Below are 26,864 nucleotides of genomic sequence, written 5' to 3'. Positions count from 1 at the left end.
TCTTAAGTATTTTGGCAAAAACAAAAAAAAGAAGGAAACCTAGTTCTGCCAAAACAAAAAAAAAAAAAAAAAAAAAGAAGGAAACCTAGTTCGTTCCCCCCCCCAAAAAAAAAAAAAAAAAAGAAGGAAACCTAGTTCGTTCCCCCCCCCCCAAAAAAAAAAAAAGCCAACCTGCAACCCAGAAAGAAGAAGAAAGGAAGGGGACAAAAAAAAAAAAAAAGGAAACCCAGTTCGTCTCTTCTTCAATAATTAAAGTAGTTTTTTTTATAATTTATCTTAAGTATTTTGTAGGCCAATTTTTATTTGTTGCAAGAATTTTCGGTTGGGTCATATTCTGGAAGATTATTTTAGTTGCTATCATCGATCGAGCTAGACGACTACAATTAGAAAATGTATAGTTAAATCACTAAAATCTCACATCAGTTGCCATCGCATCAGTTGATTGTACGCAGCGCAAACATATTGATTTTGAACCTAATTAATTTGGTAGGTATACGTCCTGTTTTGTGATCACTTGATATACACCGACGGCCACACAAGTATCTAATTAGAGGACAATAATATTGAGAAGTCACTTACGTGCACGGATATATACAGTATCGCCGTGGAAGTATATATTGTATAATATTAGTTGCATGCATGAATCTTCTTTTTATACGCATTGAAACCAACCAAAACCAAAGCGATTAACAAATTTTCAGTTTGATTCGGTTTTAATACTAGTACTAGTCAAAAGTTATCAAACCGAAAATTGTTAAATGCTAGTTGATTCCGGTTACGTGTCATGTCAAATCAGTTAAATTAAATATGATCGAATTAAAAAGTATCATGAATGCTACATGAATAAAGAAATATGAAAACTATTGAAAAATAGATTAAAAACTTTGAGTTTTAACGATAAAGATAAAATAAAGGGTAAAGTGGATAATATCATGATTTATTTTTTAGTGTAAAAAATGTAACTTTTTGTTAAAATAAATAATATCGAAAATTTTTCGTTAAATTTTCCTAAAAAAAAATAGACGACAATAAATATAAGGGACCTATGTGGCTCCGCCATTATGTCTCTTCTTCTGTTCTTTTAGTACCACTGCCATAATAACCAGGGATGGCAAAAATTCAAAATTTTCACAAACAAATGAAGACTCGTTGTGTTTCCAACTCGTTTTCTATGCTGCGTTCTACTCATTGTCCAGTTGAAACTTGCTTTATATATCTTGCTTTCCAAAGCATCCAATAAAACTGCCGAATCCGATACGTTTTTAGTCATTTCATTGGGAAATCCTCGTAAAACTGAGGATGCTAATATTTTAAGATTTTTAGTTAAAATGATTTCTGAAATTGATATAATTCTTTATTTTGATTTTTAAGATTTGAAATTGATAGAATTGGTCATTGAGTTTGTCCACTGTATATCATTTTAGTCATTCTCTTAAAAATCTGTTAAAAAAGAACCAATTACAAAAATATTCTCAATTTAATAACAATTGATCAAAATAATTTGCCAAAAATTGGAGGTATCTTTATCAATTTTGGTCGCGTCATAATCTCAAAGTTTATTTTAGTTGCTAACATCAATTGAGCTAGACGACTACAATTATAATAATGTATAGTACAATCACCAAATTCTCTATCACATCAGTTGATTGTACGTAGCCCAAAAATATTAAGCTTCTTCTCCTAAGTTATCGATTTTGGTAGGTATATTCTGTTTCGTGATTACTTGATATACATTGAGTACCAACACAGGTATCTAATTAGAGGCCAATAATATCGATAAGTAACTTACGTGCACCTAAACAGAAAGACCTTATGAAACTCTACTATTCTCTCGGATTGGCTTTGCATCTTTCCTGCGCATAGCTTAAGTGGAAGGCGAAGAAGGCCCCCTTCCCCGTGTGAGCACGCGGAGAGGGGGGTGTGGCAAGGGACAGTCCCAGTAGACAACTTCCATGGGGTGTAGGCCTCACAAAAGATAACAAAGGCGTGCAAAGGTTTCCTCGGGCCAAACGGAGATCGACCTTCGTGCAAAGGAGAAAGGAGCTTGACCACAAGCCCCATCCGTTGAGCAAGACAAAAGTCAGCCTTAGTGATCTAATGATGCCAAATGGAAGGATCGTCACTCAACGTATAAAAGATATTCTAAGAATAACAAGTTGATATTTCTTAAGAGCTTGCATCAACGGGAAGGTACAGTTACATGCATGAATTCTCCTTCATATACACATTAAAACAAGATTTTTCGTAAATGGAGACTAAAATCTAAAAATAAAATAGTTATCAAACATATTTAAGTTTAACTTTGGCATAAATATAATGTTTACTAGTCATCACAACGTCACAAGTTAATGATAGTTAATTAAGACTTAACCATCATGAGAGTGCCTATCTAATTGAACTCTGCCTTTTAAGGGTAATCTAGTCATATGACTGTCTATCATTTTCTTTTCCTTTTGAACTCCCGCCACATGCACACATGTGTCATTTCCTTAGTATTAATTAAGTCAAAATCCAATTAAATATTTTTTAAATTTTCTTAGATCAATAATTTGTTGATTTCAGAAAAGATGATGCTTTACAAATTAAGTAGAATTAATAAACATTTCTTGATGACCTTCTCGATCGAACATGGCCACCATATTGGCTCATGCAATATTTACTTAATGAATTATAGAATCTAAATTAGGGATTTTAATTTAGATTTTTTTTTTGAGTACATTGATACTTTTACATTAAGGGGAGACAGAGTTCAGCAAAATCACACAATAGACAGCCTAATTTAGTATCAAATTAACTATCTTAAATTTGGATTTGAACGACTTATTTCATAAGTAAATACAGAGCCATATATTTTTTAAGGATATATCATCTTTGTTAAGGTATATGATATGGCCTACGTAGGGTGGGCGTCAAACCGAGCGATCTGAATTGTTTGTTCGGTTTGGTTTGATTTTGACTAAGAAAAAAGTCAAACAATTTGAGAATCAAATCGATTTGTTTTGGTTTGGTTGATTTTTGAAATCGACCAAGGCCAAACCGAAGCAACCATAAATCTTTTAATACCTAAATTTATTTATTTATTTTACACATGTCAAGTTGTCAACATGTTATACGTTATGTGAATGTCTTTATTGTACACGTATTATAACTTATAAGTTGTAATGACTATTGACAATTAGAAGATTTGTTTGTACTTTATGTTTACGTGAGATTTTGACTAATAAATCAGTTGTTAAAACGGGATGTTATATCAAAAATTTAAATTCTTGAAATGTTTAACCTTTTTTTATACATTGGAATACTTTAAACCAACCAAACGCAGAACGATTAACAATTTTTTGGTTTGATTTGGTTTTAATAGTAGTACTCAAAAGTTATCAAACTGAAAATTGTTAAATGCTAGTTAATTTCGAGTACATCGTGTCATACCAATCAAACTGAACCACCGAGTTGAAAAGTATCACGAGTGCCATGTGAATGAAGAAATAGACAACCATAAGTGGCTCCGCCATTATGTCTCTTCTTCTGTCCTTTCAATTGCCAATAACCAGAGGCAACTCGTTTTCTGCACTGTACTCGTTTTCCATTTGAAACTTACTCTCTTTGTCTTGCCTTCCGAAGCATCCAAAAAAACTGCCAAAGCCGATACGTTTTTAGTCATTTCTTTGGAAATCCTCACAAAAACTTAGAATACTGACATTTTACAGATTTTTTTAATTAAAATGGTTCTGAGATTTGAAATTGATAGAATTCTTTTTTGAGTTTGTCTATCATCAATCTTTTTAGTTATGGCATTGAAAATCGTTGTTAAATAAGATTAAAATGCCAAAAAAATTTAAAAAAAAAACCCCAATTTAAAAAACAATTGGCCAAAATGGTTTAACAAGAATTGAAGGTATTTTTGTCATTTTCTTCCTTATTTAATAGAGATTTTTTATGAAATGACCAAAATGATTGGTGATAGACAAACTCAGAGTAAGTTCTATCAACTTTAAATCTCAAGAGCCAGTTCTATCGATTTTAAATCTTAGGAACCAAAATGAGGAGTTTTGCCAATCTCAAAAACCATTTTAGCTAAAATGCCTACTTTTAATTACATTAGTTTAACAAAGCTCGAATTAAAACGGAGCTAATCACCAGTAATGATCAGAGTGACAAGCTAATGAGTTGAACAAGAACTCGAAAGAACTGCACAGAGCTCAAACTGTCAACATAGTTTCGACAAGGAATGCCCTTGTAAAATCTCAACAATGATGCGAGGACCCTCGACTGTATGTTTTTGATACAAGCTATTCTGCTTCCACACCGTCTCCAGGTGACTCTGAATCGTATACGTTTCGAAAAATTTAAGCTGAAAGTCGCCTTTCAAACTCGACATTCATAAACGACTATAGAACAGTCATGGATATAGCAGCTGAGCGAAGCTTCACGCCATCATCGTTCCACTTAGACTGCGGGGCAGTTGCTCCAGCGATGTATGTCTATAACAGAAAATGGGGAGAACTGTTAACTTGACGAAGATATAGAAACCTTTGCGCGAACGATTCTACGAGATTGTAGTATTCAAGTTCAAAGGTAGGGTTTTGAATGTTTCGAAACTACGTGTTGACAAACCTTTCCACCGTTAACAGCAGCTACAAGCGCTGCATGCTGTTCTTGTACACCGAACTCGTAGAAATAATAAGTCCTGAAACGTGTTGAACAACATGCATCAAGACACAAATTGCAAATACCGTTTGCAAAAACATCCCAAAAGTAGCTATGGTTCCACACGTTGTTCCAACGGCTATATCTTACAAATGGAGCGGAGCTTAGAAGCTTTCCAAGTAGTGTACTCACAGACAAGAATTCATTATAGTCAGTTAAGCGTAGGGAATGAAGAATACGTGATAGCATGACAGGCATGACTTCTTTCTTGAGAGAGAAAAGAAAGCAAAATCGAGTTTACCTAAAACCTTCTTCTTCCTTTATCCTTATAGCTCGGGCAGAGTACACAGTTGATCCAACTGCAATTGCAGAATGATTAGGAATGAGAATCAATACAAGACATAGCTGAAGGAGGATAAGGAGAGAAGCAAACTATAGGTTTATACACATTCTCGTATGCTAGAATTTAGAACAAGCAGAATGTAAATCTGGATCAACGCTTATGTATAATTAAAGTTTTAAACCGTATTTTTTGGTTTACCAAATCAGAGGCTGAGAAGACAGAAACCATGCTACAATGTACCTGGAATGAAGATTTTTGCTGCCTCCTTCAAGGAACCTAAATCTGTTATGTCTTTGGCCTGTCCAAGTTAGCATGTATCAGATGAATTTGTCTTACGTTAGCATTTATCAAGCAATTTAGAAAGAGAACATAACGGAATCGCCTAATGTGGATTCATGACGATATAGGAAGGAGATACATGAGCTGAAGAGGAAGTCAGAGAGAGAGAGGTCCAATTCTAAAACTAAAACCATCAACTGAAACCATACATGCAAGAAGAAGATTTGGATGACAAACTCCAGTCAAAAACCAACCTAAGAGGAGATAAACAGCTAAAGTATGTCTATATAACTGTAAAAGTTCCACACCACCAGCCATCTCCTCACACAAATAACACCAGAAAAATATATCAGTATGACTATGCAAAAATAACACTACCATTATGTCCATAAAACATTCGGTTTGGCCAGATACCACCTCAATAAACAATTAAACACAGTGGCTACAAACCAAAACAAATAACGAGAGAGAGCGAGGGAGAGAATAAGAAAAAGGCACAAGATTCATCAAATTAATGCAGTACCATATTGTTAATTCATGCGTGTGCACAGACATGCTCTAGTAATATAGCCATAGAGTAAATCAGTGTTCTAAAAGGCCCCGCCTAGGTGCTAGTTGGATGGCCACCGCCACAATAAATTCCTAGGCGTTTAAAAAATAAGAAAAGGGTACCTACACCTACCAAGGAGTCCGCCTACCCCACCTAGATGCCTAGGCACTAGGCCCCTGCCCGCCGCCCGACTAGCACCTATTAGAACCTTGGAGTAATCGGTACAGGACAAGTTATATAAAGAAAAATCAGTGACTGTCACTACCAACCTCTAAAAAGGTGATCTTGAGTGAATTGGATGGGCGAATAACAACACTCACAACCTCATATCTGCATCAACCAATAACAAGAAGAAAAACATAATAAATACTGAAACTGATACAAATTCCTGGAAAGCATGGCCCGAAAACAAAAACTATTTGTCAAAGAACTGTTCTACATTATTGGTTTTGCTTTGTGCAAAGAAAAAAGCTTTAAATGTGTAAATTTAGACGAAACTGAGACAAACAAGTTAACAAAATCTTTGAAGAGAAGGGAACTTGTACAAATGGCATACCCATCAGCAGATGCAAATCGCGCCGCGAAGGTCTTGGGCTTTACCTTATCTCCATAAAGGGACAATCCCGAGTTGTAATCCTAGAGTTAAAACACAATGCCGCATCCAGTTAGGAAATTGTGAACATTTCGAGATTACATTTACCAAATCCTAATTTACTGGTACAGCAATCAACTTGAAGAAACAAAAAAATGAACTCTGAAGTATCTATATCTGAAATTTCTGATGTCAGGATAAAAAATATCAAGTAACTTTACAAAAAAAATGCAATCAACCCGAAAGAGAACTGCCCCAGAAACTTTGCTAATCATAAACCCTTTATATATAATCCACATAATGAAGCTCCCCCTTACGCCTAACATTATCTCTCTAATCCAAAAAGTAAGCCTAACAAGTGGATGCCAAAACATATGCAAGTTCGAACCTTTCACAGAGTACTGAAAACATATTGAATGTAACTATAATTTTTGAGAAACCTAGGAACTTAGAAAATACAAAATCTTCAAAGTTGTTGAATACCTCAGGCTCCTGAACGTCCTGAAACTGGGGTGGGACCCTAATGGCGAACCCATCGCCGAAGAACTGGAACCAGTTTTTCGTGTTGGAGATGCCGGAAAGGGCGGGTCTTGGAGGCGGCGGTGGAGCTTGTGGTGAAGAATGGGCAACTGGGTATTGCTGAGGGGTCAGAGAAATGAGGAAGAGGGAGGTTGTCTTGAGGATCAAGTTTCTTTTGGAGGAGGTGGGAGTGGTGGTGGGGAGAGAGATTGTGGGTTTTGGGGTGGTGGGATTAGGGTTTTGGGGAGGCTTTGGTGGGTGGGGAGAGAGAGAGAGAAGAAGAATGGCCATGAGAGAATGAGGATGGCATTCATGGCTGTTGAAAATTTGGAGGGAGATAATGTGGGGACAGGATTTGGGGGTTTTATGTATTTCAGGATTGGGAAAGTAGGTTTTAAGGATTTGGATAATGAAAAGGGCAGTTTGGTCATTTAAAATATAGTGTGCAAAAGGATCAAGACTTCTGCCAATAAATTGGTCACTTGAACTAAGTTGATCCTGAAAGAGAGTGTTGAATTCTTGCATGACGACGGCTAATCTAACATCCAATATAACAAAATATATCGTTTGACATAAAAAAAATAAAATAAAAGTTGATCCCGATCTCTGTGACTCTTAATAAAAGTATACCCACACACTCATTTTTACCTTTCACATACATTTCTTGATTTTCGGTCATCGGATCAAATAAATTGAAAAAGAATGGATAAAGATTAACAAGGGTGTGTAAGAGGCAAAAAAAGATGTGTGAATAATAATGCCCTAATAGTCAGTTTGGAATTCACCATTTAGAATTTAACATTTAGATATTCAATGTCATTGTACTTTTTAGAAATTACGCGTTTTATGCATTGTATTAACATGTCTTGATATAAAATTTGATATGATAATACGGTATGACTAATTTACTCAATAAATTGACCTATAATATCTACCGTTTAAGCCAATAAATTTACAATTTTAGGTCAATCAGATTCTCACAGAAAACTCAATAGTAGAGGATTTGAATCCCACAAGGTTACAATTATGTGTAAATTCCATTATTACCCTTGCTATCAAGGCTCAACTATATCAACCAAACAAGTGACGTGTACAAGAAGCCACTTTTGAAACCAACAGAGAGCTTCCATGTTATCCACATTCAAGTTCAGCCAACCAATCCAATAACAAAAACAAAAACAAAAACAAAAACAAATCCAAACCACCCAAAAATAACACAAAAACATGTAGAAAATCAAACCCTCCTCTCTCTCCTCTCATGGTTCACCATTCCTAAAATTCCTTGCTCTCTCTCTCTCTCTCTCTCTCTCTCTCTCTCTCTCCCCCCAATGGAAACCATTCTTTCTTCTCCCTCACTCTCTCCTTTCTTCAACCCAAAACCTTCTTCTTTCAAAACCCTTTTGCCCCCCTCCCTCCAACCCAATCCCAAGCCTCTCCTCATCACTTCAAGCCTCAAAAATCACTCAGTTCAGTCACCAAAAACATCTCTCCCAACACCCACAAATTGGGTTTCTTATGCTCAGCAAGGACTAGCCGCTCTTGCACTTTCTATGGCACTAAACTTCTGTCCGGTTTTGCCTGATGGCAATGCACTAGCATCTGAGTTTGATGTGCTCAATGAAGGACCCCCCAAAGAGTCCTATGTTTTTGATGATGCTGGCGTGCTTAGCCGCGTGACCAAAGCGGATATAAAGAATTTGATGCAGGAATTGGAGTACAAGAAGAACTTCCGGATCAATTTCATCACTGTTAGAAAGCTCACTGTAAGTTTGTTTCTGTTTTCTAAGTTTTGTTAATATGTTTGTTTTGAGTTTTGTGAATATTGACCTTTCTGGGATACACTCTTGAGTTTTTAACTTCATATGCATTTTGTTTTAAGTGACTCACATTCGACTGTTAAATTCCTTAGTGTATTTCACCGCACATCCAACCATTAAATTCAAAAGTATGTCATACATTAACGGACACTGTAATTTTTTACGATTTGGTTGCAGAGCAAAGCTGATGCATTTGAGTATGCTGACCAAGTTTTGGAAAAATGGTACCCTTCTGTTGAAGAAGGCAACAATAAGGGCATTGTTGTGCTCGTCACCAGCCAAAAAGAAGGTGCGGTCACAGGTGGTCCTGCGTTTGTTCAAGCCGTTGGAGAAAGTATCCTTGATGCAACTGTGTCCGAAAACCTTCCTGGTAAGTATATGTCTTTACTTTTCTTACTTCAAGCAACTGTTCTTTTACGATACTAATATTTCGTGTCAAGTCGTAGTTTCTGAGCGTGATTCAGATCATATATAATATTTAACTGAGAGTTGAACTAGTTTTGTTCGATTGAAATGTCGGGTGGCGGAAAGCAGAGAAATGTAATATGAATACCGAGTAGAGAATGGTAATGCATTAAACCAAAACTCAAAGCACACAAGTATTACAACAATTTCAATTCATCTGGCATAAATTTTTAGCTTAGAGGATGGGGATACTCGGGTAGCTTAGTATACACGATCCAATGAAACAGAAGTTTTAACTCGGAGCTCCTTTTTAAGTTAAAAATGTTAGATGTGCTCATAGAAGACTGTTGAAGTGAATAGTTCCTGCAAATTAAAGGGCACCACGCGCACGGCAAGCCTTTGCAAAATGTTTGGTGAAGGACTACCCGTCCGATAGTTCCATACATGATACGCCATTGCTTTAGTTTGTAAGAATTTTTCAGCTAAGTTGATGAGATTATTGGATGTGTTGACTGCAGTCTTGGCAACAGAAGAAAAGTACAATGAAGCCATTTTCAGCAGTGCCAAACGGCTAGTTGCTGCGATTAACGGACTTCCAGATCCTGGCGGACCCAAAGTTAACGAAAACAAACGGGAATCCAACTTCAAAACCAAGGAGGAGACGGAAGAGAAACGTGGGCAGTTCACTCTTGTAGTTGGAGGATTGCTGGTGATTGCCTTTGTTGTTCCTATGGCACAATACTATGCTTATGTCTCAAGGAAATAAGACTGGAAATTGTACATCAGTTAGATTCGTCTTCCATTATTTCCCATAAATTTCGAAAACATGTATAACATGCAGTTGTACAAATCGATCATATTAAAATGGTTGATGAGAGACTTGAAATCAGAGAGGAACATGGTTCTTGTTGATATTTGTAAAAATATAATCGAACTGAGTTGATTACATGCGAATGCCTTCATTTTCGGCCACAACCTGTCTGCTTGCGTATGATGCAACGGTGTATACCTGCTTATGCAGATGAATTTTTAAATGAGAAATATGCATCCAGTGCCCGACTTTGAAATGGAATTTCTGTATAAATTTGTGACAACTTAAGGTTTACTGCTACATTAAAGACTTAGCCTTACAAATACCAGACAAATGTTAAAATATGTAAATAAAACATGTTGGGGCTTCAGAACTTGAGCTTCAAAAGGAAAGGCATTTTGTCCGAGAAGGGCGGATCAGAATACTTTCCGGTGAGTATCTTTGACGAAACAAACTGGTTCGCAGCTTCGGTGTAATGAATTCCATCCCAACTAATGTAATCAGAACTATCAGTGCATCCTTTTGCTGTGACAGTTGTTCCGTTCAAGGTCTTCGTTTGTCCGCAGGTAATCTGACTGTCATAGTTCAACGGTGGACCTCCATACCCGCAGCAAGCCATAATAGGCTGTTCAAATCCTGCAGATACAATTCATAAAAATCAGAAATAAGATGATTAAAACAGAAAGTAACTACGCATATACGGTAAAATTCACAACGAAGAATTTTAAGGTCCTCAGATGTACTAACCATTTTTCGAATAATTTGACATGAGCTCAGATTTGATCGAAAAGATATCAACATAAATGACACTTGCATCCGAGTACTGGCCTTGCAACTTTTTGGTGAGGGCATGAAGCTGCAGGTTAAAGAGTTTAGCAGCTTGGTTATGGTCGCTGACGCATCCTTGTTCGTCAAGCTTCGAAGGATCAGTTCCAAACTTGGCAACATTCTGCGTCAAGCACCCGAGAGGACCCGTGTTGTGTATCCAAAAGTTCCTACCTCCTTGGTCATATAATCTCTGAAAAGAAAAAAAAAAAAAACAAGGAATGTTAGGTGGATGTCATCTTTCAATTCAAATTATTGATCATCCTTGTTGTGTTAATGTACTGACATTTATTCCTGTTTCGAATTCTGTCAAAATCATTGGAATGGAAGCGAGAATCTGATCCAATGATTTCGAATAAAATGCACCAGCGAGATCATTCTGGCCTATATCGAACATGTAGAGCCCCTTCGCGAAAAAAACTTCCGCGGGCAGATACTTGGGAAAGCTCCTACCTCTAGCTAGCAATTCAAGAACCTTAGCTTTGAATCTAAAAAACTGGGAGACCTGGACCCCGAAAGAAAACGGGCTGATGGATGTTGCAGTTGCTGGAAGTATCGTTGACCCTGCCGCGGCAAAGTTGCAACCTTTTTTGAATATTGGCAGGCCAACGGAATCCAGATAGGCATTGAGAAATGGAAGCTGCATTGCATCCACTGCAAAACGTTATACACAAAACATAAGGACACGTTCATCACAAAAATGTACAAGTGCTAAAACCATAGACTTAGAAATATATGTATGAATTAAATGCGGTATAAAAAAGCTAGGAGGGAACAAAATTGAAAATTTACAAAGAAAATCAACGATGAGGCGGCCATCGGAGTATCTCCCAGATGGGGTTTTGAAATAAGATTGTCCATAAGGAGGAAGAACGCTCTCAATGCCGGCGGAAACAAGATTGCCAGTGTCGGAATTCGAATCGCCAAAGTTGAAAACGGCAGGGTGGTTGAAGTGGATGGATTTGGAAAGAGGTAAGGAGATGGAAACCAATGTGAGAATTTGGATGACGCAGGTTTTGGTGTCCATAAGTTCTCTTACTTCTTAGGCTGTTGCTTTCACTTCAATGCAAACAAACCAACAGAAAAATATATATACTTTATGAAGCCTTTGACGATAAGTTTTTGTTTGGTGAGCAGTAGTGGGGCTCAAGTGTAAGTTGGTGGTCTGCTTTCACATGTGGAAAGCCAAGGGCCCAAGACAAAAGTGATATTAAATTTATGAGAATGAGGATTCGAATTGACATGTAAGGAGTGGTTGACTGCCTTAACCAACTGACGTAACTCATGTTTGGAACAATATCCATAAACGTTTACATGTGTAATGCATACAAATGTGAAAGTGGTATAAACTGTAAAATTGTGGGGTAAAGTAAAAACATTGCAAAAGTGCGTTGTGAGAAATTTACAAAGGAAATCTATGAGGAGACGGGCATCATGAAACCTCCCAGATGGAGTTTTGAAGAAAGACTGTCCGTAAGGTGGTGGGAGCTGGAAATCAGCCGGCAGCAAGCACGCCTGTGTCGGAGTTTGAATCGCCGAAGTTGAAAGCGGTGGGGTAGTAGAACTTGGTTGAGTTTGAAGAAGGTAGAAAAATGGAAAATAAGGTGAAAATTTGGAGGGTCGAAGTTTTGGTAGCCATGGATGAAGAGACTTGATGTTCACGGATGTGTTAATTAAGTACCAACCACCAAAACACAGTGATGCATCATGTGTCGTATGGAACCAATTTTATGAGCATAGCGAAAGCTTAAAGAGTTTGCTTTGACTTTTGGCATTCCTCGTTTAATTATCTGAATTTTAAATTGAATATTTTATTGGAGAAAGTTAATTAACACATTAAACGAAACATAATATGAAAATGATTTTTAACTTGCACACTCTTTTACTCTTCTTACGCATCTATAATTATTTATCATCGTTGAATTGAATAAATTTAAAAGAATAAAAATAAAAATAAACATGAGTGTGCAAGCAAAGAAAAAATGTGTACAAATTATGTTTCCATGTAATATATGTACATATATATATATATAATTTAGACAAATACACCTATGTTCATAATCTATACTAACGAGTCTCTTTGGGGACATCTGATAAAATTGGAACTTGCATGTGGTCCGCTATCCTAGTGGATAGGATGTTGGGTTTTTACCTAGGCGTCTTGGGTTCGAAACTCTACTTTCTTAATTATTGTAATAATTTCAACCTCTTCCGTCAATAATAATAAATTAAATAATAATAATCTACGACCGAAAAAATTTTAAACTTGAAGCTAAAAATAATTTAAAGCTTATTTAGTAATTTAATTCCACTTTCCCAAACATTTTTTTTTCTCTCCCAGACAAATAAGCTGAGTTCTAATAATACTTACAAATAAGATGACAATGTAATATCAGCACTATAGATGTGTGTATCTTCATAATTTGAAAATACTTCTCCTACAAATATAAAATTCGAGTAGAAAACTTATGTCGAGTTTTATGCAGAGATAATTGAATTTAAAGGGTTAAAGTCATATTTTTAGTATAATATTATAATGCATGCACGAGATACATAGAAGTTTGTCAACACCCGCAAGTAGTGCATGTGAGTAATAAGCCCGGAAACTTACTCAGAAAATCTACGATCAGACGGCCATCGGAAGCCCTCCCCGATGATGACGGAGGTTTGAAGTAGTTCTGTCCATAAGGCAGCGGAAGGTTGAAACCAAGCCCAGCACCAAGCTCCCCGGTGTCGGAGTTTGAATCCCCGAAGTTGAAAACCGCCGGATAGCTGAACTTTATCGAACTCGCAGCCGGTAAAACAGTTGCCAGCAAGGCAAACATTCTGAGAATAATGTAGTTCTTGGCAGCCATGGATGTTGAAATATGAAAGCTTAGGACAGGGAAGCTGCAATGTGATTGAAGTATTGTGCATGTGTGTGTGTATTTATAGGGTTGTTTTGGGTAATGTACCCAAAGTTTTCTTTCCTATTTTTTGGTGGAAAGCCAAGTTTTCCTTTTTCTTGCCCAAAAAGGTATTTCCTTTGAGTTTCGGAAGGGCAAATATTGCCAAAAAAGCAAAGTTTAATTGTTCAATTACGATTCTGCCCTCCGTGTACTCCAATTATCTACATTAAATGTACCAAAACACCCAACGAACGCAGCTATATTTGGCTAATTAGTCTCCGTGATAAGACAGCTTCTAAGGGGTGTATTTGGAATTTAGGAGAACCAGATGAGATTCGTTACTACTTTAAGCAAGAACTACATGAAGGACCTTAGAGCAAGCAAGGGCTCAAAACTCGTATTTTAAAAACGTCTAACAAAACTTTTCTTTTAGTTTTTTTCCCTTTTTTTTAATATAAAAATTTAGTATTATTAGGGGAGGCGGAAGGGTTTTAAACTGTTACGATAATTTAAGAAAGAGAAGTTTCGAACCCGTGAGATATGGGTAGAAACCTAACACTCTATCCACTAGGACATTGAACCCCATGCTTATTTTTTCCATTGTGATCATCTAAGATTTTGTTTCCAAGTCCCATTAGACCAAACATCTAAAGATGTGCTTTTCCAAAAGTTCAATATAGTATGCCCGCTCTCTTGCATAAAAATTGGGTAGTATTGTTCACATACTCTTTTTCATCTCCCGCCCAATCTTGTTACTTTTTGTTCATTAATTTTTTTTGTAATCCATTCGATCTAACTTCGAAAATTAAAACAGGTATGTAAAAAGGTAAAAATAGACGTGTAGATAGCACCACTCTAAAAATTAATGCCCATCTTTGTAAAGTAGAGTGATAATGTTGCCCTGTAAAAATAGATAGTTGATGCCCATCTTGACCTCACTCCTTTTTTCACAAATGTTTATGCATTCGGCTTAACGTGTGTCGATATGATAATTTTTAATGGTTAATCTTACATGTCTAATTACGTGACGTTTTTATCGAAATTTTAATTCAATTATATTTTGAATATAATATGAAAATGCTAGTCTCCTCATTGTTTTCTTTCTATAATTATCTTCTTGTTGCCTTTTCTGAGTTCGTCAATGAACTCGTGTTAGTGTTAAGTATAGATTTGTGTCTAGAGATGACAGGACCGAGTTGAATTGAGCAGACCGAACCGAGTCAAATTGATCAGACCGAACCGAATACAAGTTAATGATTTCAGTTTTAAGAATTTGAATAGAACTGAACCGGACCAAACCACCTTTAGTGGGCTGGGATAAACGATGTCGTGTTACTCTGTTTTGCTTGTAAATAAAACCTCTGCTTCCATGGCGGGTAGTTGTTTCCGCAGCCCCAGAGACATTCCTAAAACCCTACAAATCTCCAACGGTAAAATGACGGCCATGGCGGACCTCGAGCTCCTCCATCCTTCAACCCCTCCGTGTCTCCACTTGCTCTCAGCTTTCCTCGCCATGGAGCCCACCGACTCCCTCATCGCCTTGGCCCGGTAACTCCCCCGGCGCACGTTAGCACAACGCCTTACTATCCAAACGATAAGAGCACCGATTGCACCAATTTTTGAGCTTTACGCGCTATTCGTTGCACTTTAGCTTATGGTGGCGCAAGTCAGCACCTTCTTCTTCTTGTTTTTGAATATTTTGTATTGTGAATTTTGCAGGGAATGCGGCGGAGGGCGGGTTACTGAGAGAGCGCAGAGGTTCATTTGGGATCATTGCATGGGTAAAAATGTAATTTTCTATGCCCTCTACTTATTGCACAGTTTGCAATTACATATTTGAATTGTTATATTTTGGTTGCTGAGAAATTTGGGGGGGAAAAGAATCGATTTTTGGGTTTTTAATTGATTGTTTTAGTACTAGTGAAGCAATTCAGCGTGGAACTTATATTGTTTGTGGCGTGTTCGATTGGATGCGGTTGTGTTTGTCTTTGGCTGGAATCGAATTCCTGAGTTGGAAAGTATTACTTTTCGATTTCTCAAGTGTAAATTTTGGCTCAGTTGAATGGTAAATGCAGGCTGGGAAATTACACGCACCGTACCTGAAGAAATTTCTGAAGAAGCTTATTGCCGAAGTTGAGTTGAACCGCGGAGATGTGTTGGATGAGCTATACGAGCATTACGCCCATTTCATGACTTTTTTGAAGGTACAGCTGATGTGCAATGTTTGATGAAGCTGTGCATTTACGTTATTCACTTGTTTTCAAGTGGAATTAACAAGCTGTTTTGTTCATTAGGACAGTGATCTTGAAAGAGACAATGCAAGGGTCTTCAAATCCATTTCATTTCTGTTTCCCGATGGTATAATTCATGTGATGTTGGTTTATGGAGTTTGTCATTCTTGATTAGCATGTTGGTTCAATGACTTTGTACCTCTAGGTTGTTTGAAACTTACAAGTTGTCCCGAGTCGCGGAAGCTGATGGTTCCCCTGCAATGTTCACTCAACATGCTTGAAGGAGATACCGGGTATGCTTAATCGTTGATATCTTTTAGACTTTTATCTTCTAGTTGATATGCAATACCTTATTTTCTGTGTTACGTTTTCTACATGCACAGTATACAAGAATTTGACAAGTTTTAGCGTTCTACATGTTTTAATTGGTTTGTACTAGTTCATAATAATCACTTCATTTTTTTATTACGAAGGGTTAATTATTATTGGCTTGTTTTAATGCAGGTGTTCAGTTTGGCCGTCAAGTCTTTATCTATCAGAGTGTATACTTTCGTTTCCCAACTTATTTACTAATAAGTCGTGCTTTGAGGTAAGTTCAATTTTCTAGCATTCATCTCATCGAGTTGCACAAACAGATTATTCGTTACATGAAGGGAGCCATGATAATCCAAGAGCTGGTTGGCTTTGCTGTTGCCTGTTCAACTGATGTCTGAAATAATCAGCTAAATTATGTTTGTGGGAAAAGTATTCTTCCTAAGCTAGTTATTACCTTTTGTTTCTTTTTCAAAGCACATTTCTTGATCTTTCTGTGCACTTTTATACATGGATTTTGTTGTAGTATATTTGCTTTGATGGCCTACGTGCATATTACATGATTATATCGTTTACCGTGAATAGGTTGGCTCAGGTGTTGGTTTGGTTGGTATCTGTCTTGCCCATGTCAAGGCATCGAAGGTATGTTATCCAAATTTGAAAGAAGAGGAAAACATTCTCCTTTATAGTACCATTAGATTTTTCATGAGTAATCAGCAAAAGGTCTAGAAGAATTTCTGTTCTTTCACCGCACACATGAATTATTGTAAAGTGAAACATTATTGTCGGTGACATTGTGGATTCAATTAGGACCGAGGGTGATTTAACATGATTTTTTCAGTCTTTTAATTTTCAATATTAAACACATACCCACCAACAGACACATGTATCACTAATTATAACAAGGCAAATGACATCGGTATTCAGCTGAGGAAAGTTTGTGTTGGATATAGGTGATCCTAAGTGATGGTGACCTGTCAACTTTAGCAAACATGATGATCAATCTGGAATTGAACCACATTAGCGTTGAAACTAATATGTCAGAAACTACCGAAGATCCATATATGGTGAGTCACTTACCATGATTTCACTCTAGTTGGTAAATGAATGGAATTGATGGTGTTTGAAAATTGCTTGACTTGTAATACCATTACATTATAATAATCTTAACAAACTCAGGTAAAAACCGTAAAATGCCTTCATCTTCCTTGGGAGTCTGTCTCAGAGAGTGAGCTTCAGAACCTCAAGCCAGACATAATGTGAGTATTTCTTTCATGAGACTGCAGACTTCAACTACCAACGCTTACCCCTATCAAAATTTAGACTGCTTTAATTCCTTGCTACGTTAATCAAAGTTTTGAGATAGCGATATGTGATAAAGTTAGATTATTTCGGGATGCTGCAGTTTTGTTTAGTTATTTTGCTAGAAAGCTATGCTGATTTGAGTAATTTCCTTACTTCTCATTCAACAGTTTGGGTGCAGACGTAATTTATGATCCCATATGCCTCCCTCATCTTGTTCAAATACTTGCTTTACTTCTAAACCAGACGAAATTGGAAAGTAAAGGTGCTGATGGTAGCGTCAATGGATATCATCAAGGGAATGGCAACGGCGATAAATTTGATGCTTTCCTAGCCAAAAGAACAGACAACAGTGCCACAAATGCTGGATCAAAGAAAGGTTCGATGGCTTTTATCGCTACTGTCATCCGCACTATTGACACATTCGATAAATTTTGTGCTTTGTTGGACTCGGCTAACCTTATCATCAAAGACGTAACTGAAACACTTCGGCCTTCGAATTTGCTTCCGTACATGCAGTCATATGATCGAACCGCTGTTCGGCTGTTTGCCATCTCATGTAAATAGGCTATTTGAATTTCTAGTTAGGCACATTGTTGCTCAACGGCTACAAATGCATGGCATGTTCCCGCGATTTGAAGATTTTTGTTGTAGTAGAAGTTGTAAGATTTGTTGAACTTGTAAGGTACTGTCAAAGGTTGTAAGGTTTTTCTTGTTCGAGTCGCACACAAAATTTGGGAGAAATTCTTGGCGTGCGTGTGACGCTGTCGTCTCACCTATACGCCCAAGACACGACAAATCTCACCTAGTAACAAATCTTGTATACGGCCCTTCGTATGTGGTAAGTGGGGTGGGACTACGATGTGGGCCAAGTGTTGAGAAAATACAATCAGCTCTTGTTTTGCTAATGTGGCCCCAAGAGCTCGTCTTAGATACAGGAGAAGAATTTACGTGGAACGGAAATCTTGTGTAAATGGTACCAAGACATATGAAGAGAAACTAACAAGTCCTTATAATCTTGGCATAAGACGCCACCACAACAATATATATGTGTCAAAATTTTCTCCAAGCATTCAGTGTGGATCATAGTCTTGGCATGAAACGCCACCATAACATTCTATGTGTGACATATAAATCATTTTCCAAGCATTCTAAGAGTGGATTTTAGTTTTGGCATGAAACATGACCATGACAATATATCGGCATCATACAAAACTTTCTCCAAGAATTCTAACTGTGGATGATTCGACAAAACTTTCTCCAAGAATTCTAACTGTGGATGATTCGACAGCCAAACCCAAGAATTTCTCCACCAAACTTATCCATCCACCAAGTTAGGTTATTATTCTTACTTTATTAACTTTCTTATCTTTATTTGACTGTTTGATTTAGCAGTCTTCATGTTCATCTGAAATTACTTACGTAAAAATTATTATTTTTCATTGTAAGTAGTGTATTGTCTTGATGATTAGTCTTCCTCTTAACTCGCTAATTCACTGTGCTCAAATTCAGACACTCTCCTCTTCTTATAAGGTAAATTAAATCTATATTATTGCTTGTATTCAAAATAGAAAAAAAATATTATTTTTATAAATAAACACAAGTGTTTCCATTAGAAACATATTGAATTCTTTCAATAAAAGTTCAACTGCTTCTTGAACGAGCAATTTGAAGTGCACTTCAAAAAGTACTTTCAAGGCCCAAAAACATTTTTGTCATTTACAATCAAACAAAATTAAAAATATTTTTAAGGAAACTTTGACGAAAACCTATCGGTATCATAATTTTATACTAAAAAATCAATCTCGGTGCTATTTATTTTATTCTTTATTTTATTCTTATCATTAAAACTCAAAACTTCTAAACCATTTTCATTAACTTTCTTTATTTTTAATTGTTATAAACGGTAACCCAAAGACAATTCCAAGTAAATTCAAATGGTAAATAGTAAATAGTAAAAGAGATGAACTTTAATTATTTATTGCATAACCCTCAGTTTACTAACAGTAACTCCACCAGAGAACATTGAGATAGATGCAAGAGCTGACTTTCCAGTCCTGTCGGTTTTCCCTTGACAAAATCTGGGTAAATCCAGACCATCCAGTTCCAATCAATCAGTTTTCAAGTTGCAGAGCTGTCAGCTCTATATGCAGCAATTTGCTCAGATTCTCAGAACTTCAAAATCCCAATTAATCCCTTCATAAAGTTTGTGAAATTTGATTTTAGTCCAAACCAATTCACCATGGAAGAGCTCAAGAACCAAGCAGAAGCTGAAGTCGAAGTGATTCACATGTGGGCAGCTCCAAGATCACTGTCGACCACCCTCATGTATTCTTTTGCTCAGGTGCCTCCAATGTCTCCAATATTCTCTCTTCTGGGTTCTGTAAGGCCTTGATTGGGACTGCTTCATTAGGAAGCAGTTCTGCTCATAAGTGATTTTTTTTCCAGAAGTATTTTTTCTATAAGCGCTTGTGCTACAAGTGCTTTTTGGAGAAGCCTCTAGGAGTGTCAGGTTGTAAGTGCAAACGCACTTTTAACGTTTTCTGCCAAACGTAGTCAGAAGCATTTTTGGTTGCCACGAAACGCTTTTAGCTCTTGAAGAATCAATCCCAATAGGCCTAAGAAACTGCAATGTTAAAGATTGTGTTTTTTTTTTTTTTTTTTTTTTTTTTTTTTTTTTTTTTTTGCAGAAGAAAACATAAATTTTGGGCTTTTAGTAATCGAGACTTGTTTTTTTGTATTGTTTTGTTTTGTGTTTAGAGGGATGACATGGAAGTGCTTGATGAACCACTGTATGCAACTTTCCTGCAAGTGACAGGTTTTGACAGGCCTTACAGGGAGGAAGTTCTATCCAAAATGGTTAGTCGGTAAAAAATTTCATCCCTAATTACAAGTTTATTTGCTGTTGTAAGACTAAATTTACTTAAGTTATTTACTTTTTACTCTTTATTTGGTAATATCTCAATTGGTTTTTATGCTTTGGTTGATTATAAAAGTTGGTGAATTTGTCGAATTTTGCTGTCTTGCGTTGGTTATATAATTTGTCTAAGTTTGGAGTACTTGGACCTAACGGAAGACATGGTGCAAATCCGAGCACAGTGGTGTTTTAGGATTCTTACAGCCGACCTCACTTAGTGGGATGAGGCTTGGTTGTTGTTGTTGTTGCATTGGTTATATAATTAATCTTGGTACTGTTGTTATTGTTAGCGTTAGTGGCAGTGGCTGGTGTAGGAAAAGTAGGATCTATACGAGCAGGATTGCCATTCGCCAATGTTATATTAAAAGCGTTGTTTCTCGTTTTTAGATTCTTTAGTTTGAGTTGAAAATGAAGGTTGAAGGACCTGGATAGAGGTTACTTTTTGGTTTATTGGCAAAACATAAGATTAATCTGATTTTCTGTTATTCACCAGTGTGATCTCTGATGTCTTTTCGTGTTTATTTTGCCGTTTGCATCCTAATGTTTTGTTTCCCTTGAAAAACTGGCATGATTCATCGTAAAATTTAAATTTATGTTTTGGCTCCAATTTGTTCTCTTTTCCCTGATTCTCTTAACATTGAATTTTTATGTCATTTCTATTAGGAATCTGATGGAAATAAAGTTGTAAAAGATATCATCTACGGCCCTGGAAGAAAGAAGTATCGCCTCTGTAAGGTGATAAACGATATTTTCCCTGATTGAGCAAGCTAATGGCTGTGTTTTTGTTATCTTAGCTGGACCACCCCAGAAAATGCTTTTGTTCGGTGTTTTTGCTAGTTGATTCAATACTGATGTCAGTATTTTGGTGATCTGCAGCATATCGCAAAGCAACGTGTGCCTGGATTACCTAATGATTTAATGAAGAAAGGAAAGCACTTCATTCTGATCCGGAATCCACTTGATATTTTGGTAAGAGTCTATGTGAGTAAACAGAGTGAAATCTATTTTGTGGTCTTGGTAATTTTGAATTTAGCCATGCTTCACATCTTAGGCTGCTGACTTTACTGTTCGATGTTTGTCAGCCATCCTTTGAGAAGGTTGTTCCTCCATCCCTTGTTGAATTAAGTTTGGCAGAAATGGTCGCAATATATAGTGAGCTCTCGCAACTGGGGCGACCCCCTCCCGTTGTTGATGCAGCAGAACTTCAACGAGATCCTGAGGTATTAGAGAGTTTTTTGATACATATTCATGACTTATCACAAGTGATTTCTCTGCATTGACCAAGCATTGCATAGTGTTTATGTATTGATTAAGTAAAACTTTCTCAATCTTCTGTTTTCTTTTCCCCTTTATCTCATTGATGATTAGGCTACATTAAGCGGTCTTTGTGAAGACTTGGAAATTCCTTTTCAGCCCACAATGCTCAAGTATGCAAAAGCTATTCCATTTAAGTTGATAGTGTTCTTGTCTATTTTTAGTTCTTTTAACATAAATGTTGCTTTTGTAGTTTAGTTTATTTATTTATTTTTTTTTTTGTGCATGACAAGTTCCCAATGATTTTTTTTTTATCTGTTTTAGATGGGAGGCCGGTCCAAAAGCAATAGATGGTGTTTGGGCTCCATGGTGGTACGCAACTGTGCATAAATCGACAGGCTTTCAACCACCAAGAAAATATCCTGCGGTATGATATTTGCGCATTGCATTACATTAAATTTGTGATATGTTGAAACCATAAGTGTTATATTTTCAGTCAAGGAACTAGTCATTTTTGTTGCATGGAAAAACTGGACGCAAAGATCATCCAAAAATAAAAGATATTGGCAACTCAAGTTATGACATTACTGAATGTTTTGTTTGAGCTTATGCTCTTTTTGTGTTTTTCAGCCATTCCCTATGTCTCTGTATGACGTGCTTGAGCAAAGCCTACCATTCTACAACCTTCTTAGGCGCCATATGAGGCAGACATCGAGCCTTCTGAAGTCTCCTTTGCCTGATCCCGATCTTCCAGTTCCAGAAAATAAGAAGCTACTTGCATGGGTTGGTGATGAGATTGTACCGCGTGATAGTGCAAAGGTAATTGTGCGCAAGATCCTTGATGATCTCCAGCCGACAGAATCACTCCAGTGTTTTGTTTTAATGCTAAGGTTGGATATTTATTTTTATCCTGTATCCTGTCTAAGGTTTCTGTGTTCGACTCGGTTGTCCAAGGCGGTGATTCAGTTTGGGAAGGTCTTCGAGTTTATGATGGGAAGATATTCAAGCTTGAAGAGCATTTAGATAGGTAAGAGGAGAGAAAATCTGATTTTCGATGAGATTGATTCCTGGTGACTTGATAAGTTGGAAAAACTTATAATTTAGAATGTTCTATTATGATATGTTGGCGATGCTTAATATCCTTTGAAAGAGTTAATCTTTAATGTTGAATCTTATCCTTTCATTAACTTAATGTATGCATTATTTTGATACCAATAGGTTATTTGACTCTGCAAAGGCTTTGGCATTCAACAATGTTCCTACTCGCGAAGAGGTGAGAGTTCAATTCATCGTCTTGGGTCTTATGTGAAGAGATTTTTTCTTCAGTAGATTTGGCCTATAGCTTGGAAATGAGTTGTCAGCTCATCCTAGTACTGCATCTCATTTCTTCAGGTTAAGGAAGCCATCTTTAGAACTCTTATTCGAAATGGAATGTTCGACAAGTCACACATCCGATTAAGTCTGACACGTGGCAAAAAGGTAATGCATTTTATGTGGCATCGATATCAGTTTTAGCTAGAGATTTGTTATCTGCTGTTTTTGTAGTTGCATTGTTTATTATGGTTTGCAAAATGGTTTGGGCTGGAATGGGACATAGTAAATGGAATCAATGAAATAGACCCTAAGTCTGTGGTTAATAATGTTTACATCAATGGTACCTGGTAAGGCTCCATCAAAAGTATTACGAGGTATTTTTTCATTAAGTATCATAAGCTTGGTGGTGATAAAGGTAGTGAGTAGCGGACTGTTGTGAGTGTCCGCTTTAATTTCATGTTAAAAGTTGGGCCAAGTTTTGGATTGAATATTTTTGGTGTAGTTGTTTGGTGCATTCTTTATTCCTAGAGTGATTTTATCGTTTCTTGTCATCTTCAGGTTACTTCTGGCATGAGCCCAGCATTCAATCTCTATGGATGCACCTTGATTGGTACAATAAAAATCTCAATCCTCTGCCCTCCCATGCAACATTTGATTTTGTTTGACATGCATGTTCTGTTCTTTGCTATGAGGAAAAAGAAACCTAACCTGATTGTGTAATGCGCTAGTAAAATTTTTGGTCTTTCTAATGCTGTACTTTCTATTTCTCCAAACATGCAGTGCTTCCTGAATGGAAGCCCCCGGTCTATGACAATACAAAGGGAATAACTCTTGTTACAGCTACCACCCGTCGTAATTCACCAAATGTTGTCTTCTCATTTTTCTCTTTCTTGTCTCGTGCTTCATTTGTCTGATCGATTTTTCTGCTATTTCAGTCCATTGACTTTTAATTTTTTTTTTTCCCTTTTTCTTTTACCAGAATTTGGATTCAAAGATTCACCACAATAACTTACTCAATAATATACTTGCAAAGGTTTGTTCTGTTCTTATCATCCGCTAGTAACATGCCACACGCCGTGTATTGATCTTGCAGAACTTTGACCTACGTTTGTTTAAGTCATCTTGAATATATTGCAGATAGAAGGAAACAATGCAAACGTTGATGATGCAATCATGCTTGACAAGGATGGTTATGTGTCTGAAACAAATGCTACGAACATTGTAAGCCTGTGCTCTTTCTATTCAGGTTTTGGTGCTGTATGAAAAGTTGGTGGCTTGGTTCCACTTTCCAGATGTAGTTTTTCATTGTTATTTATGAATTTCATTTGTGCAAGGATCGGAAATGTGTCCATGTAAACTAGTCTCAAGTGAATGTTAGAGGGCTGGATCAACTTACTTTCTAGTTCGTACATTTTTAATGAGCACAAAATTTAGGCCTGTCCTTAAGTAATGCAATGCTGTAGGGACTTCTGCTATTCTATTATCACGTCCTATCAGTTCCTTTCACTCCATGTAAGCAATACTGTAGGGACTTCTGCTATCGTATTATCACGTCCTATCAGTTCCTTTCACTCCATGTAAATTACGTGACATCCACACTGTAAACAAACTCCTGTGTTTGATTATGCAGTTTTTGGTGAAGAAAGGCCGTGTTTTGACTCCTCATGCTGATTACTGCCTTCCTGGCATTACTCGAGCAACTGTAAGTTCTGTAGATTTCCCTCTTATTATTGGAATTGCCATCGTTCTCCATGAATTTTAAATATTTTTATCCTTCTCTTTGGTGATAATGAGATATTAGCTTGAGTACATCGACCCTTGACAAAGTAGCGATTTGTCTGGTAAATAATATTTTACACCTGATTTTCCTGCGATATCTTATCGAATTTGCAGGTGATAGATCTTGTAGTGAAGGAGAAGTTGGTCTTAGAGGAGAGAAGGATCAGCCTATCTGAGTTCCATACTGCTGATGAGGTTTTCTTACATAAATACGCATAGTTGGTTACTTAATATATACTTATTAATGGAAGTGTTATTCCCATGTGTTTGTTTTGAACATATTCTTCATCTGTTCTGTATTACGTAATTATCATTTACAGCTATTATGGATGCCCTGCAGGTATGGACTACAGGAACAATGGGAGAACTCACTCCAGTGAGTGCCTTGCATACTACATATTCAACTGTTCATGCTTCCGTTCATTGATGATGAAATGGTCCTCTTCACAAGAAGTAATACTTAGTTGATGGGATTTTGTTTACCAGGTCATAAAGATTGATGGTCGCCAAGTTGGTGAAGGAAAAGTGGGGCCTGTGACTCGAAGATTGCAGTATGCTTTCAAGGAGCTGACAGAAGCATCGGGAGTGCCCATACCAAACTATCGTGAAACTTGAAGATAATTTCTTCAAAAGGTGAGAGTGCCTCACTTTCTTCATTCAGCTATTGACATTTTTCCACGTCAGTCTTGGTACATGCTGCTAACCAAACCTTACATGTAGCTTAACCAAGTTCTTGTATGCTTAATAGTGTTCATCTTCTGTTCAGAAAACCTTTAGCGGATATCTGATCTAAAACGAATGCTTACTACTTCCATTTCTTTGTGTATTTGTAACTTTTGTGAATCGCAGGTTGTATTAACGGACTAGTGAATTTCTTGGATCCATGGTGTGCAGTTGGAATTGATGAAAGCTTCTCTCACAGATGAATAAAAGTACCAATTCTTTGAACACCACAAATGTTGCTGGTACAGATGTGCAAATCGCCATTGCTTTTTTATTTGTCCTTTATTTCACTTTTAACAGATCACTGGGAACATGTCTAAATTTAGTTATTATAACTCAGAAGTTGTACCATCATGTTCAGCAATGTCCTTTATTTCTCTTTTTGCACCTCTCTTTTTTGCTGTTTGAGTGAATAAATCAAAGAAAATTAAGGGACATTAGACAAAGGGATAAGTGCAGAATGAGAAAACAATAAGGCGGAAATCATTTCTCTTGACAATATGGCTTGTTGCATGTTGAGAGTATCAATCCCTAGTCGGAAAAAGAAAGGATCTTGTACGTGCTTATAAGAAATTGTGCTACTTTTTATATTTCCAATCAATTTTTTGATGGAGCCTCAGCTTTCTTCATAGTATATATCATGGTAGGTTGTTTCATGTGAAGCCTAACGGTCACACGTCCTCTACATCACCCCATTTGTATTGTTAATGTGCTAGGCTTGAAAAATTCGCCACACGTGAGGAGATATGTTAGAGAGTATCAATCTCACATTAGAAAATAAGAGACCTTGCATGTGTTTGTAAGTAGAAATTGAACTACTTTCTATACAAAAAATGCTATACTTAACATGTTTTTCATATCATGTTTGTACATAGAATCTCAACTTTCTTCACTGCATTCATATGATGATACGAGTATAGCATATGAAGATGATCATAGCTTATGCAGCAGCAGCCAAGTCATATCCTTAATTAGAGGGTTAATTAAAAACTAAACAGCATTATAAGTACATTACTAATTGCCCTTTAGTGGGAAGTTTTAAAGGATTAAGGCTAGTTGTCCACAAGAATGTACCCTTCTTTTTTGCACTATAAAAACCAACATCCACAAGCTTTCGTGTGGAATGCACACTCCACTCACTTGATTAATGATATTTTCTACCAAAATCTACAAAAGAAGGATTTTTCTTTCGGTCAATATGTATTCTTTAATTGGTAATTTGAGGGTGGCATTGTGTGGAATGCGCACTTGAAATAATTTACACTTTCAGGTATTTGAACAATTATGGCACTTCCTCACTAAATACACAATTTGTGGATTTGAATAAGATGCAGACACAAGGGCCACCAATGTGAA

At 36.8% G+C, this 26,864-nt stretch overlaps 5 protein-coding genes across 7 annotated transcripts; 3 read left to right on the top strand and 2 right to left on the bottom strand.

The window, feature by feature from the left end:
* Positions 1–4,068: 4,068 nt before the first annotated feature.
* LOC137723354 (tagatose-6-phosphate ketose/aldose isomerase, putative (Mog1/PsbP/DUF1795-like photosystem II reaction center PsbP family protein)) lies at positions 4,069–7,276 on the bottom strand. Its single transcript, XM_068462527.2, has 7 exons — positions 6,895–7,276; positions 6,376–6,455; positions 6,089–6,149; positions 5,231–5,288; positions 4,949–5,006; positions 4,615–4,687; positions 4,069–4,481 (listed from the first exon to the last, which is right to left on the bottom strand). The coding sequence occupies exons 1-7, from the start codon at positions 7,219–7,221 to the stop codon at positions 4,389–4,391; spliced, it is 750 nt and encodes a 249-aa protein (XP_068318628.2). The 5' UTR covers positions 7,222–7,276; the 3' UTR covers positions 4,069–4,388.
* Positions 7,277–8,068: 792 nt separating this feature from the next.
* Positions 8,069–10,098, top strand: LOC137722726 (UPF0603 protein At1g54780, chloroplastic). The gene is made up of 3 exons (XM_068461800.2): positions 8,069–8,693; positions 8,925–9,117; positions 9,671–10,098. Exons 1-3 carry the CDS (start codon positions 8,259–8,261, stop codon positions 9,916–9,918), a joined length of 876 nt encoding a protein of 291 aa, XP_068317901.2. The 5' UTR covers positions 8,069–8,258; the 3' UTR covers positions 9,919–10,098.
* On the bottom strand, positions 10,055–13,684 carry LOC137722727 (GDSL esterase/lipase At1g54790-like). Of its 2 annotated transcripts, none has more exons than XM_068461801.2 (4): positions 11,581–11,868; positions 11,075–11,442; positions 10,711–10,981; positions 10,055–10,599 (listed from the first exon to the last, which is right to left on the bottom strand). In XM_068461801.2, the coding sequence occupies exons 1-4, from the start codon at positions 11,813–11,815 to the stop codon at positions 10,331–10,333; spliced, it is 1,143 nt and encodes a 380-aa protein (XP_068317902.2). In that variant the 5' UTR covers positions 11,816–11,868; the 3' UTR covers positions 10,055–10,330. The 2 variants fall into 2 exon arrangements, with proteins under 2 accessions (XP_068317902.2, XP_088549163.1); XM_088693037.1 differs by lacking the exon at positions 11,581–11,868 and adding an exon at positions 13,400–13,684 and having other exon boundaries at positions 10,213–10,599.
* Positions 13,685–14,966: 1,282 nt separating this feature from the next.
* LOC148697638 (S-adenosyl-L-methionine-dependent methyltransferases superfamily protein) lies at positions 14,967–18,234 on the top strand. The gene is made up of 10 exons (XM_088693036.1): positions 14,967–15,224; positions 15,396–15,465; positions 15,752–15,880; positions 15,971–16,034; positions 16,113–16,200; positions 16,412–16,496; positions 16,805–16,861; positions 17,173–17,286; positions 17,399–17,478; positions 17,692–18,234. The coding sequence occupies exons 1-10, from the start codon at positions 15,001–15,003 to the stop codon at positions 18,086–18,088; spliced, it is 1,308 nt and encodes a 435-aa protein (XP_088549162.1). The 5' UTR covers positions 14,967–15,000; the 3' UTR covers positions 18,089–18,234.
* A 1,293-nt stretch (positions 18,235–19,527) lies between these two features.
* Positions 19,528–25,895, top strand: LOC137722168 (branched-chain-amino-acid aminotransferase-like protein 2). 2 transcript variants are annotated; one of them, XM_088693035.1, is made up of 20 exons: positions 19,528–19,865; positions 20,282–20,380; positions 21,102–21,173; positions 21,315–21,407; positions 21,521–21,658; positions 21,807–21,865; positions 22,017–22,119; positions 22,323–22,511; positions 22,619–22,719; positions 22,911–22,965; positions 23,085–23,171; positions 23,565–23,616; positions 23,787–23,872; positions 23,986–24,039; positions 24,144–24,227; positions 24,637–24,708; positions 24,900–24,980; positions 25,126–25,161; positions 25,272–25,418; positions 25,680–25,895. In XM_088693035.1, the coding sequence occupies exons 1-19, from the start codon at positions 19,764–19,766 to the stop codon at positions 25,398–25,400; spliced, it is 1,692 nt and encodes a 563-aa protein (XP_088549161.1). In that variant the 5' UTR covers positions 19,528–19,763; the 3' UTR covers positions 25,401–25,418; positions 25,680–25,895. The 2 variants fall into 2 exon arrangements, with proteins under 2 accessions (XP_088549161.1, XP_068317234.2); XM_068461133.2 differs by having other exon boundaries at positions 25,635–25,895.
* The last annotated feature ends 969 nt before the right edge of the window (positions 25,896–26,864 follow it).

The sequence above is a fragment of the Pyrus communis genome, chromosome 4, assembly GCF_041283825.1.
Source record: "Pyrus communis isolate YQ-2024b chromosome 4, ASM4128382v1, whole genome shotgun sequence".
Classification (NCBI taxonomy): Eukaryota; Viridiplantae; Streptophyta; class Magnoliopsida; order Rosales; family Rosaceae; genus Pyrus; species Pyrus communis.
This window is presented reverse-complemented; position numbering and strand designations above follow the sequence as displayed.

Coding starts and splice junctions, on each gene's coding strand:
- LOC137723354 (XM_068462527.2), bottom strand. CDS start 7,221: ATGGCCATTCTTCTTCTCTCTCTCTCTCCCCACCCACCAAAGCCTCCC. Junction 5,289..6,088: donor TCAAGATCACCTTTTTAGAG/GTTGGTAGTGAC, acceptor TAACTTGGACAG/GCCAAAGACATAACAGATTT. Junction 4,482..4,614: donor CTGCTGTTAACGGTGGAAAG/GTTTGTCAACAC, acceptor TTTCTGTTATAG/ACATACATCGCTGGAGCAAC.
- LOC137722726 (XM_068461800.2), top strand. CDS start 8,259: ATGGAAACCATTCTTTCTTCTCCCTCACTCTCTCCTTTCTTCAACCCA. Junction 8,694..8,924: donor TCACTGTTAGAAAGCTCACT/GTAAGTTTGTTT, acceptor ATTTGGTTGCAG/AGCAAAGCTGATGCATTTGA. Junction 9,118..9,670: donor TGTGTCCGAAAACCTTCCTG/GTAAGTATATGT, acceptor TGTTGACTGCAG/TCTTGGCAACAGAAGAAAAG.
- LOC137722727 (XM_088693037.1), bottom strand. CDS start 13,643: ATGGCTGCCAAGAACTACATTATTCTCAGAATGTTTGCCTTGCTGGCA. Junction 10,982..11,074: donor AATTCGAAACAGGAATAAAT/GTCAGTACATTA, acceptor TTTTCTTTTCAG/AGATTATATGACCAAGGAGG. Junction 10,600..10,710: donor GTCAAATTATTCGAAAAATG/GTTAGTACATCT, acceptor TTGTATCTGCAG/GATTTGAACAGCCTATTATG.
- LOC148697638 (XM_088693036.1), top strand. CDS start 15,001: ATGTCGTGTTACTCTGTTTTGCTTGTAAATAAAACCTCTGCTTCCATG. Junction 16,201..16,411: donor ATGCTTGAAGGAGATACCGG/GTATGCTTAATC, acceptor GTTTTAATGCAG/GTGTTCAGTTTGGCCGTCAA. Junction 16,497..16,804: donor CTAATAAGTCGTGCTTTGAG/GTAAGTTCAATT, acceptor TACCGTGAATAG/GTTGGCTCAGGTGTTGGTTT.
- LOC137722168 (XM_088693035.1), top strand. CDS start 19,764: ATGGAAGAGCTCAAGAACCAAGCAGAAGCTGAAGTCGAAGTGATTCAC. Junction 21,866..22,016: donor TTTCAGCCCACAATGCTCAA/GTATGCAAAAGC, acceptor TATCTGTTTTAG/ATGGGAGGCCGGTCCAAAAG. Junction 22,120..22,322: donor CACCAAGAAAATATCCTGCG/GTATGATATTTG, acceptor TGTGTTTTTCAG/CCATTCCCTATGTCTCTGTA.